Here is a 15,267-nt window from a genome sequence, read left to right as displayed (position 1 = left end):
TAACACTTTAAATTATAGAGCTTAAAAATCTTTCATCAATTTGATTTAAGTGTACGAGACACTGAATATTGTAAAGCAAACACAGCTTCAGAGGCAACTATTTTACCCTCTACGATCCTAAAGCATTCAACAACTCAGCACTAAATGTCATGTTTCTTTAGGGAAGGGATATAAAAATTCCCTGTAAATATAGAAGTGTCCAATTTGGAAGAAAATCCACTTAAATTTTGGCAGAAAGTTCTTGAGGCACATATTGTCCATGAACACCCTCTAGTAGATGTTTATGGAACTATAATTAACTCTTAATATACAAACTATTGAAGAAAAACAAAATTACTCTGCATAATTGGAAAAGGAAAAAATAAGGGAATAAAGACAATAAAGACAACCCGTTACTGGCCATTAATTTGGTCCACCAGTAACAGAGAATAAAAGCAAGTGAGTGATATTTATAGAAACAACCACATTTGGGGAGCGGAGACCTACTGGTCTCGAAAACCAGAGGTTTCTAAAATTTCCTTTAATCTATGTGATCAGAGTTAATAAGTAAAACATCAAAGTGCAGACAAACATCATTTGGGGACAGGAAATAAGAGCAAAAATAAAACAATTCTTAATGATGCCCTTGAAGGGAAGCAAGATTGCAGAGGCCGAGTTAAAAGGAGCACCCAAAACAGCCCATGTGATGTTGACTTATAACATGTACAAAGAATTCAGCCTAGACTTGCTTCACTTTTATCCTTTTCTAAGTTATTATTCTAAGTATATCTAAAATTTTATTAAAAGAGAATGTATAGCCAGACCTCTTCCTCTTCCTTGCTTCTATTGGCTATGTTTTTACTGTGTTGAGTTTTCCCTTAGATCTAGTTAACCAAATACAGAAATTCATTAAGATATGCCTTTAGCCTGGAGGTTCTCTACACATAACTTAAAAATGATAAAGATTTGTGAGACACCTCCAGGAATCTATCATTTTTATTTTAAAAGTTTAAAGCGTAACTTCTCTAGTTTTTACATAAACAAATGTTTATTTATATCCTATTTTGTTATTTCCTCATAGACAACTCAACTCAATATTCTTCAATGACATATGTATGTGTTTTTAAAAGCACCTCTCAATGAAGGATGGAAGATGAACAGAGTGGTGTGTAGGGCTACTGAAGGCTTGGTGACCAAAAGCAAGTACAGCGAAGTGGTGATGGAGAGGAGAAGAATTATCAAGAAGTATTTAGAAGACCAAGCCTATTGGTCAATAATGCCATTCGGCTGTGCACTGGAGTGACAGGGAAAGGGGAAATGACTTGGAATATTCTAGTTTGGCATTTTGCACTGATGCCACCCACTGGGAACAGATGCACAACTTTGGGTGGTTCCTTTTTTAGCCACCAGTGACAGTAGGTCAAATTATGTTCTCTGTACTAGCTGAAGTATTTGACAAACCAGAAAAGAAGGCTTCAGCGACATTTTATCGAAAACCATTTCTGCCAGCCACACAAGTTGGTGACAACTACTCAACTGACTTATTGGTTCTTTTGCATATGAATATGAATTGTCCAGCCCCTTTAGACATTTCCTATACTGAAGTGGTTCTCAACATTCCCTACTACTCTACATTATAATATCCCAGGGGTGGAGGAGAGGGGATTAAAAAGTACCTACATCAAAGTACCACCCCAAACTCGTAAATCAGAATGTTTGGGGATCAAATCACAGGCATTAACATTTTTAAAACGTTTTCCAAATGATTCTAATATGAAACCATGTCTTTGAATTAAAGTGTAAATCCTCATACCTCGAGAGTTATCCTTCCTTGTGCCCTCATCCATTCTCCAATACAGTATGTTGGCAGCTCTACTCCAGTATGTCTCACATTCCACATTGTCCCACTCTTACTTGGATATGTGTCTGTGCTTACCATCACTGGATAGTACCTAGAGTTCAAAAGCTATCTGCTGTTCACCCTAACACTCCACTCATCCAGCACATAATAAATGCCATTCATCCCTACTTTCATTGTGGGGTACATTTTAGAGATTTAAGATTAAGTGTATCTTTCCCATGTTTTTTCTTGTTGCTTCAAGGCTCTCTTCTTATAAATGTAGTGTGGTATGTATTACTTTGGGGTAAGGACACATTTATCTGGAAGAAAGAAGATTTGGTTCTGCCTTTTCTTTTAAAATAAGCATTTTTAAGTCACAGAAGAGACAAAAGTCTGAAATCCAAAATTGTTTTCATTTAAAAGAAACTTGATTTTTCTAAAGTTTTTTGGCAGGAAGTGAATGAGGATGCTGTCTAGAAAGTGGGTTTTGCCTATCAAGAAGCAGGGTCTTGGCCTTAGGGGCTAGAGGGTATTACAGGAACTATAGAGTTGGCAAGAATATGAAATGGTATAAGACTGGTTTGTCTGGTCCAAAAAGAAAAAAGCAGTAGGTTGAGGGAATTAGGAAACCTGACCAGAAGCAATGAAACTTCCAGAAGAGCCCATCCCACTTCCCTTCCAGTTGATTTGCCCTAGACTCATTCAGAAGCCTGCGCATTAGAGCAGCAATGACTATGGGCGGTGTCCAGGATGCTGGGCCAATGGGCATGGGTATGATGTGGGTACAGTGTGGCATGGGGAAAGCAAAGCAGAGTGCCTGAGAAGAGTGCAGTCGTGGCTAATGGATCCAGAAAGGGTTTTGCAGTGGTATGTGACCATGAACTCAGAAGATCAAAGTGAGGCCATGGATATTTTCCAGCAAATGTCTTCGGGACAAAGGCCAAAGCCCAAAGCTCAAGAATGAATGGAATGGCTCTGCCTCCATGAAGGCTACAGGTGAGTTAGGACCAGACTCACACTTACACCCTCATCGTCACACCCCACCCAGAGGCCATAATATTGCATAAGCACCACTGTACCTGAGGGATGGAAAAGGGGACAGGTGGGATAAGTTTGAATCACTTTTATGGGATACAGAGTGGTATTTCAATACATGTATACAATGTGTAATGATCAAATCAGGGTAATAAGCATATTTATCACTTCAAACATTTACCATTTCTTTGTGCTGGGAACATTCAAAATTTTCTCTTCTGGCTTTTTGAAAATATAAAAGCTATTGTTAGCCATATTCACCCTACAATTCTAGAGGAATACTAGAACTTACTATTCCCTATCTAGGTGTAATTTTGTATCTGTTAACCAACCTCTCTCCACATCCTCCCCTCCCCTCTACCTTTCCCAGACTCTAATAACCATAATTGTACTCTCTATTGTTATAAACTCAGTTTTTTAGCTCCCATATCTGAGTGAGAATATCCAATATTTATCTTTCTGTGCCTAACTTATGTTTCTTAACATAATGTTCTCCAGGCTCATCCATGTTTCTGAAAATGATGAGATTTCATTATTTTTATATCTGAATAGTGTTCCACTGTGTATATCCACCACATTTTCTTTATTCATTCATCCATTGATGGACATTTAGGTTGATTCTATATCTCAGCTATTGTGAATAATCCTGCAACAAACACGGAGGTGCTACTATGCCTTTGATATACTGATATCCTTTCCTTTGGATAAATACCCAGTAGTGGGATTTCTGGATTGCATAGTAGTTCTGTTTTTAGTTTTTTGAGAAACCACCATATTGTTTTCTATAATGGCTGTACTAATTTACATTCCCACCAACAGTGTATAAGAATTCACCTTTTTCTGCATCGTCACCAGCATTTGTTATTTTTTGTCTTTTTGATAATAGCCATCCTAACTGGGGTGAGATGGTATCTCATTGTGGTTTTGGTTTGCATTCCTCCGATGTTGGCTATTTTTTCACATACTTGTTGGCCATTCAAAATTCACTTTAATAAAGCAAAATTACTTTCATTTTTAACCCTCCTGTAGAAATGGTAGCATAAAAATAGAATTTGGTTGAGTAATAGGTGAAAAAAGAAAATTACATCTCTAGACACATGACTGCATAAGACGGTATGCTTTATACTGGATAGATAAACATTTGTCGAAACATTTGCTGAGTGACTACAAGTTTTGCACTTTATACTTAGGGAACAAAGGGAGCGAGTGAGGCTAATAAGTAAATAGACAAGCAATGGGAGAAGTACTGAGAGGCAAGTCTCTGTATGGTAATAGCAAAGTTAAGACAAGGGGGCATCTAACTCTACAGTGGTAGGACAGTGGACAGAGGACGTAGAAAAAGACAAGGTCAGGAAACAAATAATGAAGAAGGCAATATCAGAGCTGAATATTTAAGGGTAATATTGGATGCTTGCTGGAGAGAGGTGCCACAGAAGATGAGAGTATTCTAGGCAAAGGAATTAATCCATAAAAGCAAAAGCATGGCAACTTGAGGGAATGAATGTGTCCTATATGAGCTACTGAGACATTATTGGCAGCAATGAAGAGGGCAGGAAGGATTCAAGAGATACCTAGAGATAGAATAGACCAGGCTGGTGATTAAGTGAGTCTGAAGCACTAGGGAGAAGTTGTCAGGAAGACTTCTGGATTTGGGGTTTGAGGACCTGAGTGAGTGGTGGTTCCATTAATAAGATAAGGACAATAAGAGGAGAAATCATTTTCTAGACTTGTTGAGTTTGAGGTTCTCATGATACTCATGAGCCAAAATATCTGGAAGGCTGCCTGAAATATTGACATGGGCCTCAAGAAAGAGGTCTGAGCTAGATTATAAAAACGAGATTTACCAGGGGGTAACAGTTGAAGCATTGGGTGAGGATGAGTTTGCTCAAGAAGAATGGATAAAGAAGAGATAATGATTAAAAGTAGAATCCTTAAAAAAAATACTTGAGAGATGAGCAGACCACGCAGGGAAGAATGACAAACAGTGGCCTGAAAAGGAAGAAGCCAGGAAGTCAGGAGAGGAGCAAGGGTGAAGAAGATGAGAACGGTCCACAGTGTGGATTACAGCACCAGGATCAAGTGGATAATGACCAGGGTGTCCACTGGATTTAGCAGAGGCCATTGATGCCCAAGGCTTGTAGGCAGAATAGTTTCCAAGGAACGGTGCGAATGAAAGTCAGACAATGTGGGTTAAAGACTGACTGCTAAATGAGGAAGTGGAGACTGCTTTTTCAAAGTAGCATGACTGAACAGTGGGAGAGGGGATGATAGATTATATATAAATAGCGAGGAGAGTAGGGCAAAGCTGCATAACTGACCAAACAAGTTAATAAGGAAATGATGTGCAGAACATCAGGATTAGTAACTCACCATGGGAATTCCTACTCCTGTGAAACCTAATTCTTCACTAGTGGCTGACTCTGACACATATTTCTAAGAGTTAACCCCAGATCCCAAGCCTTAATAATACAGATTTTTTTTTTTAATTATCTTTCACATTCTGCAGTTACTGATGCTTTGGTGCAATGTTTTTAGACGTGATTTTATTATTAGTTAACTTATTAGCTAATTTCTAAAAATACTTCCTATCTTTAAAAATAGTGAGAAAATAATGATTTATAAATTCCCCAACATTAAAATATATAGTTCGAAAGCATTTTTCCAAAAATCCAGTAAATTGCTAAGATCTAGCCATGTTTTGTGTTATTTTCTGAATATACCCTAAATATCAGACAATGCATCTAAATCACTCTAAAATATTGATGATTTTCTTCACTTTCAAACTGGTTAAACTGATAATTTTACTCTCTCATGCCTCAGGCTGAGGAGGTTACACTGTCATGTCTAGGGAATATTTACTGTAGTCTAAAACTTCATAAAAGAAGAAATGTTTCTAAGGTATATGGGATTTCATATTAATAATAGTAAATGTTTATCAAAAAAGCTGACCTCCCTCAAACATGATCAAGATATGGGATTTAGGTTATATCCATAACCTTAGTATTGGTCAGCTGGCTTTAACTGGGTGATAGCTTTAGATGTTTAACTGACATTTTTCACACTTGAGTAATAATACAAACTTGGAGAAACTGCACTGGTATTATTTTGTGCTCTCTCATGCAAAAAGTGGTCTTTAAAGAATTAGCTTAATGACTACTATTAAAATATTATGGTACATAAAGTTTTAGTTCCACGTCCTTCTTTGTGTACTGCAACACACCCCAAAAATAAAGTCACTAAGCTAACCACGAGGCCTTATGACCATTTAGAAACTTTTGGCAACATACCAACTGGTTAATGGTTAGTAACATAAACACAGATCTTGTGAGCATTTGTTTCAGTGTATGTAGGAATCCAGTTCTTGATTCCTACTAAGGTATCCCTCTAGAGTGTGGGAACTTCCATCATTTAAGAGATAACTCAACACAAGTACCTCTGCAACAAAATCGTTCCAAATCTCTCCTTTATGAGGCATGAGAACAGAAGAGAACCTGAGAGTTATTAAAGATAATTAACTATATAAAATGAAGATAATTGACTGTTAAATCGATGAATGTCCTTGAACCTTATAATAGAGACTCTGTCCCTATTATATGAGTCTGGATTTGTGGGTCATACTCCCACAGGCTGACACTACCTATGGGAAGAGAGCATATATCACTAGAACTATAATAAGTTAGCCACAACACCTATCTAGCCCATTGTGGAAACTCAATATTTGTTCCACAAAATAATAAATGGTTCATTGAATACCCCTACTTTTAGTAGAATCTTAGCAGATTAGGCATCATCAATTCTGAATTCAGCAGATTCTGAAACCGTTGCAAGACATTGTATTACAGGGCCATGCCATCTCGTATGCTACTAAGTTACCTTAGTGTGGTGAACAGAATGTGAACTAGGAATAGAAAAACCTGGGTCCCATCCCAGGTCACCAAACAACCGGTATGAATGTAATGACATCTTGTAAGGCTTCTGTTTCCCCTTTGACACTGGGATAATAACTGTCATTTCCTTGATGTGATTGTGGGTCAGATGAGACTGAATCATAATCAGCTAAGGATAGAAGTGACATCAGAAATCAGAGTCAAGAGGTAAAAATAAATAAGGAACTTAAGGCTCAGAGATGTTAATGATTTGCCAAAGATCAGAGTAGTTAGTTGGAAAGCTGAAGTAGAAGCTATTCATGGTAAGTAAATAGATTATTGCATTTATGTAGCAATTACATTATAAATAAAAAACTTTTTTAGAAATGAAATTCTTTCAACATCATTAGGAGGTGTTCCTCTTATTTAGGGGCCCTAGTGGTCATCTAATCAAATACCTACCTTGACAGATGAGAACTTGAGATTACAGTATCATGAATGAGAACTGTCTCCTTTTTCTAATAAAAAAGTCATTTCATATGTAAAAACACTTTATACATTATAAGAGGCTTTAAAATGTAAGTGGTGGACATGAGAGTTGAGACAGACAACTATTGTCCCTAGGCTTTGAGAGACTGAATGCTGTAATTGTTTTCGGAACTGTGTGGCTTGATGATACCTGTGAGCATCTGTTTGCATAAGCTATTTATTTATTTCTTTATGTATGGTACAGGGGAATGAAGGGATGGAATAATATCTGTTTTCTGCCTCGATCTGAAGGTCAGGACTTAAGCCTGTTAGGAGAATGAATTAGCATTTGAAGTTGAAAAGGATTTTTCCATGAAATTTATTGTGAGATTCATAAAAATAGTCCTGCCATTTGAGGTGTAGATGTCTAAGTGTGATACTAAGAATCGTACTTTGGGCATTAATATTATTGTGATCTCAACTGTGCACACAAGGTAGTGTGATTCAAGTGAGCTAGATTATGTATTAGCAGTAACAAAACCATAGATACACCCTGACTTACAGAAACTGAAGGAGTTTATACCTCAGGGTCATTTTCCAAACCATTTATAACTTTTGTACATTTAATCTCTGTGCTGTTGTCAAATTAATATTGCTTAAACAGAATTTTGTGTAGCTCTATCTTCAGAATCCTTTGTGTCCTTCCCCTATGCACATGGCAATAAACTCTTTTGGCTTCTTGGCTGCTTTATCCCCAAATACCACCCAAGTAGATGCAGTAAAACAAAATGCTTAGGTGGTGATCGGATATACCAAGAGTCTAACCCTGGCTTCGTAATTTCCTGGCTATGTAATCTCGAGGAAGTTCCATAGACAATCCAAGCTCCATGCTAACTGAAGCAGTACAGGTCAGGCCATGTCTCTGTACAATGCCTGGCCCAGAAATGTTAGGAATGATAATTATAATGTCGATATATGTGGTGTGATGAGGAACAAGAAGAGTAGATCATTATATGCTTTGTGCTTTCCTGAATTGTTTGCTTTTGCAAGTTTTTTTTTTTTTTTTTTAGTAGTAGGGATGCCTTTTTATCTCTACTATCAAAACCTTACATAGTTTTAAAGATGCAACTTAAATTCTACCTACTAGCATCTAGCACAAGTCCTTGCAATAGTACTTCTTTATCATGATGATATTAACTGATTATAAGTAAACTTGATTTTAGAAGGGCCTCTTTTCCTGGAAAAAAATCATAGATCAGATATAGTATGCTATTGCCCATGCCATTAAGATGATAATTGATATCTGTACTTGTGCCTTTTCTCCTAACAACCATAAATATAATTGATAAATGTAAGTATGGTGTGTGTGTGTGTGTGTGTGTGTGTGTGTGTGTTAAAATATTCCTTCAAAATTCTTCAGGTGGCTGTTTAAATTCTAGAAACTTTGATTACTGGGGGAATCAATTTCCCCCTTAAGCTATGCTTTCCCACCCACAATTAAGAACAAAATAATTAGAGGAAGCTCTGTTCAGAGAGAAGGGGAAATATATTAAATATTATTCAATTTCTGTTCTATGGTAGGAAGAACTAAATCACTACTCTGTACTAAACCTATCAAAGAAATAAAAACTTTGAAGTCCCACTTTATGTGTCATTTAAATATTTGCCAATTGCTATGTGATACGATTGCATCTCACATAAACATGACCTCTTTCCTGTATGTAGAAAATAGAAAAAGTGATTGTCTTCAATGACATGTCCATTTGATTTGATCTGAAAACAATTTACGATCCTGTAGACCTCTACGTGTGCATATGAAACTTACGGTGCCAAGGTCAATGATGAAGCAGTCGCCCTTGTTGAAACTGTCCCAGCTGAGGGGAACTTCTGTCGCCCTGACCACTCTCCTGCCCTTCACATGCAGCAGCCTCTGGGCGGTCAGGTCGTTGATGAGAACGTGATTTAGTCCAGAAGCTACACCCCCAGCCTGCTCAAGGGGGAAAAGACAAAACACAAAACAAAGAGAAAACTGGTGAGGCTTCGAACCAGACAAGGCAAAGCATAATACCAAAGGGTTTATGCCAAAACCGTGCTTGTCAGGCCAAGATAAAATAGTTACCTATCACATGTGATAAGTTACATATGAAAAGAGAATTCCTTGGTATATCAACAAGTTGGTTTATTTGGTCTCCTTAGTTTTTCTGTTTTAACAATTCAATTTAAAATTGAAAATATTTACTGAGAACCTTCAGGGTATAAAACACTGCTGCATAAACAAAAAGAAGAAGCCATGGCTCTTGCCCTTTGGACGCTAATGATTTGAAGCCATTAATGAGTAAGAAGGCAAAGATTTCGGGCAAGAAAGTGACAGCAGCCAGAGAATAAGGCACCCAAAATTCCCACTGCCACAGTGGGAATGGAGAAGGGGAGTTGAGTGCTGGCCAGGGATAGGCTGCTCCTATGTATGGTCCTTGTTTTCACGTTTCAAAAAAAAATCACGTTTTCTTTATTTTTTGGTAAACAGAGTTTACTAAATATGCTAGGTCTGAGTATTTTTACTTTAAGTCAGGAGAGATGCAGTATCTTGATTGCACATCCCCAACCACAACAAAACAAAACAAAGTAAGTAAAATACAACCACATTAAGTTAAAGAAATGCTGAAGTAAGAATTTTACTTCTATCAATTATATTTTCTTATATTATTTGCAATCATCTTTTATCCTTTCTTTTTTTTCTAATTAAATGTTAGGAACCATTTCTTTATTTCCACAATTAATTATAAGGTAATGTGCACAACTGAGTTACAGTATAAACAAAACTCTGTCATTGATAGATCAAAGGCCTCTATAATAATGGTAAGAAAAATTAGCTGTATTAACTAATCTATAAAATAAGCCAACTTTCTGATTTATTATATAAACATATATAGTGAATCCAAAAGATGAGGTTAGGCTGCACATGTAGTCATTAGCTCATTTTTTAAATTTTTATTGGCTTTAAATTTTCTCCCTTCTCCAGGAAAAGGCCCTCATGAACAGAAAAGTTTTGTTATTACAGGTCAAATGTTGATTTCAGGACAATTACAACCACAAATTTTAGGAAATATATAATTTCCCACCCATAATTTCACAGATTGCCACATTTCTTGGCTTAATGAATTAAGTATTATAAAACAAAAATCAGTATAAGTTTCCATCTTGGCCATTTTAAAATTTTTAACAATAAGTAGAAGTACAGTGTGATCTGATAAAAAAAAAATAAGAACACTTGATCTAAAAATGTTATAAAATATGGAGTAGATTTAGACTGAAGATACATACATAATATTCAGGCTAATTTCATATGGTGAACCTATAGAGAGATATATAGTCTGAAAATTTAACATAACTTTTTAAAAATAATTTGTCTCTAATATTTGATGCCACAAATGCACAAAATAAAAACTATATGTTGCACATGTCTGTAAGTAATTCTTCTATGAATATTGTTTGCATTAACCCTAAAAGCCCCCAGCCTCTTTCTACTTTCACAAGACAGAATAAAAGCAAAGTGGATGATCTTCTGAACTAATGGTATCATAAATATAGGTTTGCCGGCTGACAGATGTCTGATGGTCACTATCTACAATCATGGCTGAGGGCAGGGTCTTGTTCAGCTTGGGAGAGGTATGTCGGCCAGAGATTTAATGTAAGGGAGCAATGGTAAGTAATAGTCCTTTATACCCCCTTCTCAGGCCCTAAAAGACCTTAGAGAAAAATAACACAAGTCAATTGAATGAGATAAGAAGATGGTCTTAATGTTTGCTAACCAAATCTTTACATTACATATGGCAACTACATGTGATTTTTTCAGACTTGGTAATGGTAGGCTTTGTCAAATTTTGTCCACTCCAAATAGACACAATACCTTGTTTTATAGAGTATTCTTAAAAATTTGCCCCAGTATTTGACCCATTTATATATGTTCAGAGTATCCGAGTATAATGATTAGCAGCTTAGACACTGAAGTCAGATGGTCACCCACTCACATAACAGCTGTGAGAGCAGGACAATTACATAGCCTCTCAAAGGTGTGCTTTATTCATCTTAATAGAATGGTAATTATAGAAACTGCAACACAGGTTGCTTGCATTAAATGAGATAATATGTGTGAAGTGATTAGCATATTCCTATAAGCTTCAAACTACTAATGGGATGAAATCAAGCATAATATAATCATATTTGCTCTTCTGGGTGTTAAATTATCTCTGCTTCCACATTTCTTATCGAGTATTGTTGCAAGCGCACATATTGCCATCTGCTCAATGTCACTGATGATAAGATAGTGGACTAATTTTCTTGCTGATAAATTTGACCTCCATTTGCAAACATCATCTTTCTAAAACACATTAATTTGTGGTGGTTTTACTGTTGGTAATTAGAAGATAATTATCCCATAACTGTAAAATTACTTTTATCATGTCCACTTTCAAACATGTATCTAGAAATTTTATTTCAAAAGTCCTGTTAATAGCCAGCAGGATTAATAACACAAGTCTCTACTGATTGATTATGTACTCTGTAGCTGCAGTCCCCAACCTCGGGGCTGCGGACCAGTACCAGTCTGTGGCCTGTTAGAAACCAGGTCGCACAGCAAGAGGTGAGTGAGTGAACCTTCATCCGTATTTACAGCTGTTACCCATCGCTTACATCACCACCTGAGCTCTGCCTTCTGTCAAATCAGTCACTGTCTCCCATCACCCCCACATGGGATTGTCCAGTTGCAGGAAAACAAGCTCAGGGCTCCCACTGATTCTGCAAAATGGTGAGTTGTATAATTATGCCATTATATATTACAATGTAATAACAATAGAAATAAAATGCACAATGTATGTAATGTGCTTGAATTATCCCAAAACCATCCACCCACACTCACTCTGTGGAAAAATTGTCTTCCATGAAACCAGTCCCTGGTACTAAAAAGGTTGGGGATGGCTGCTCTATAGGTATTTTATTACTTAATTTAATCCTTAATCTTTACAACACCTGTATGAGAAAGCTGTTATAATACCCATTGCACGTTTGAAGAAATTAAGCACAGAAAGCTCAAGTATTTGCCTTAAAGCAAAGAAGTCATATGTGACAGAAATGGGTTCAAAACTGGGGTGATGTCACAGCACCTGCTTTTGATAACTTCAAGATCCAGCCCATTTAAAACGTTAGGTTTATTGACATATAGGAAGTTTCAGTATCATTTGATATAAACTGTAGGAACTCATGTCAATTAAATATAATGAGAGGTAATAGTTTTATGTTTAGGGTGCTTAATAGCCTAGAGTGAAATAACAATTTCAAGAGAGATAAGAGAAGATAGACGTGTTTTGTCCTAATCTCAATGGTATCACAAAATATTCAACTGAGGCTCTGAACAGGTAAAGGTAGAAATAAACCCTGGCATCTTAATAGGCAAATTTAGTATTATGGTCAGAATTATAGTTTAGCTCTGAGTTTCAGGTCCACACTAGGGTGACATGATCAAAGGGCGGGGCAGTAGGGTGTGCAGAACACCTGCTGGAGTATGTTTGATTTTGGAAAGGATTGTTTCTGGAATGTTTGCCTGAGGAGGGTGTTCCTCACACTCTAACTGATCACATATGGTGGGGTGGGGGGCGGGAGTGGTGAAGGAGGGCCAGTCTACAAAGGTCACTGACAGAATGCCAGAAAAAAGTTATCCTTTACTGAAGCTTGCCTTAAAGAGACAGAACTATTTAACTATTTATTTTTGTCTGTTTATTTTCCAATACATTGGTGTTTCAGACCAATAAATTGTGTGCGAATATGTGTGTGTGTGCTTACATGAGTATTTGAGTTTGTGTGGCTGAACCACACATATTTTCTGCTCAGTGGTTCCAGTTGCATCATTTCTAAGATCCAGCCACACACTATTTGGGAAATGCATGCATAGTTCTTTGTAGGAACTGAAATTATAATTGTTATAAATACTGTATTAAGATATTACAGAACAATTGCCATTCCAAAGGCTTGAGCTACTTTCAGCAAATTCAGAGATTCTCTAGAATGGCAAAAATGAAAACTGTTAAGACTCAAATTACCAATATTTAATTATTCAAATAACTCTAAAAAATATTACAGGGCTTTCTTGTGAAGATGTAACTGAAAGCTCTTAATTTTCTTAAAAATATTATCCTATCAAATTAAGTCAAGTTGGTAGATTTCACTTATTGCACCATATATTCCACATTTATTGAACACCCATGTGTCTGGCAGGTACTGGAGATATAGCAGTGAACAAAACAGATTTAAATAAAGACAAAGCAAGACAAAAAAAAAAACCCCTGCCCTCAATGAACTTTAATTTTATGAAGACGTGATACGGATGAACAGGAGGAGAAAGGGGTTCACAATGGAAACTGTTTGAGAGAGCTGCTTACCTTATATTTCAGACCTCCTTTGAAATAGCCAACAAAATCAGTAGATTCATAGCCTTGAAGTTCTCTACTTTGCACTGGCTTGCCACCCAAATAGTCATCCATCTGCACAGTGAAGATGGCAGCTGCTGTGCTTTCATCCTGGGAGCACTCCTTTCCTGAAACAGCAAATGAGAGCACCTCAGTTATCAAGCAATAAAAAGGACTAAGGCAGAATTTCTGATATAAATTAGAAATTCAATTATTTATCAATATGACAAATAGTCTTCTACAGAAAGATCTTTTAGCAGAAACAGTATATTATTTTGCTAATAACTAAAAAAATTGTTTTTGTTCCTGCTTTTTTTAATTTATTAAAAAAATTTTAAAAGAAACATTGCTGTCTGAATGTGCTAAAAAAGATATAACAATATATTCAAGTGAGCACTCATTTGGTATAATCAATGATACCAAGCTATACACACATTTTGCAATTGGTTTAGCCTTTATTAGCATCAATCCTTAGGCTTCTATAATATTAGTATGTTAATTAGTATTTTTGAGGAATATGAACATCATGGGCCATAATTAAATAATTCCAGGGAAGCAAGTGAATTTTAGAACGGGAAAATGAATACAATTTGATCTTACCTCTATTTTGCTTGAATGAAATTATCTCTGAAGGAAAAGGGAGACTAAAGGAACCAGCGTGCTGGCATTTATTAAGTATTAATGTAGGTGGCATTGTCCCAGGAATTTAACATGCAACATATATTTAATTTTCACAATTCTAATACAGATCATATCCAAGGTCAAAACAATTCCGAAGAACCAGCATCTGCAGTGTACATGATGGCCAGAGCAAGGACAGTCCCGAGGGAGACTCAAATTTTATTAGCACTTCAAACCTCTTACTTCATCTTAGCTGTATAAAAATCATAAATGATTCTAGAAATAATAGGTAACATTTATACATTTATACTACCCTTACTATGGCCAGACACTGTGCTAGTGCATTACATGGATGATCTCATTTAATCCTCAAGCAAACCCATGAAGCAGAAGCTATTTTCTCCCATGTTACAACAGAGGAAATGGAGGCTTACAGAGACTCACTTTTCTGAGTCCATAAAGGGTACCTTTAGCAGAAAAGGACACAGACACAGGTTTGTATGATTCTGAAGCACAGGCTCTTAGAAACTACAATATACTAGTAGATATTTTTAATACTCAGACTCTCATTAATAGCAAAACTTCGTGGTGATCAAAGTATGCTCATTTCCCCCATGGATAACTGATGCATGAAAGCTCAGAAGCTGTAACAATATAATAGTTCACCTGAACAACCCTGAGCGTATTTGCCAAAGTTGAAGAAAGGAAATCAGTTAGCCATGTTAAAGAAAGAATAAGATTTATTTACAATTCCTCTCTTACTCTCAAAGAGACCTGAGTAGCAAATATCTTCTGAGGGGAAAAAATCCGTAGCTAGACGTGTACTTGACATGGTAACAATTTTGTGACCTTGCTGTGGTCGAAGGTTAATTAATATTTAACACACAGACAATTTTGCAGTCTGAAAAGACTCTAGTGTCATTCTTCTGCCCATTTTCCTAACCCTAACTGGGAATACCAACTAAAATATAGGTGTAGATTTTGTACACAGATGCTTTAA

The 15,267-nt window shown here is 36.5% G+C and overlaps 1 protein-coding gene across 1 annotated transcript in view; it reads right to left on the bottom strand.

The window, feature by feature from the left end:
• SCIN (scinderin) overlaps positions 1-15,267 on the bottom strand; it is a 95,592-nt gene that overhangs the window by 74,378 nt on the left and 5,947 nt on the right. The window contains exons 2-3 of the mRNA XM_012638740.1: positions 13,620-13,774; positions 8,977-9,175 (exon numbers count right to left, since the gene is read on the bottom strand). Coding sequence (XP_012494194.1) covers positions 8,977-9,175; positions 13,620-13,774 — 354 coding nt within the window. The remainder of the gene's footprint in view (positions 1-8,976; positions 9,176-13,619; positions 13,775-15,267) is intronic.

Source organism: Propithecus coquereli, unplaced genomic scaffold, assembly GCF_000956105.1.
Source record: "Propithecus coquereli isolate 6110/MARCELLA unplaced genomic scaffold, Pcoq_1.0 Scaffold133, whole genome shotgun sequence".
NCBI classification, from domain to species: Eukaryota; Metazoa; Chordata; class Mammalia; order Primates; family Indriidae; genus Propithecus; species Propithecus coquereli.
The sequence above is the reverse complement of the archived record's forward strand: the minus strand, read 5'-3'. Positions and strand labels throughout refer to the sequence as shown.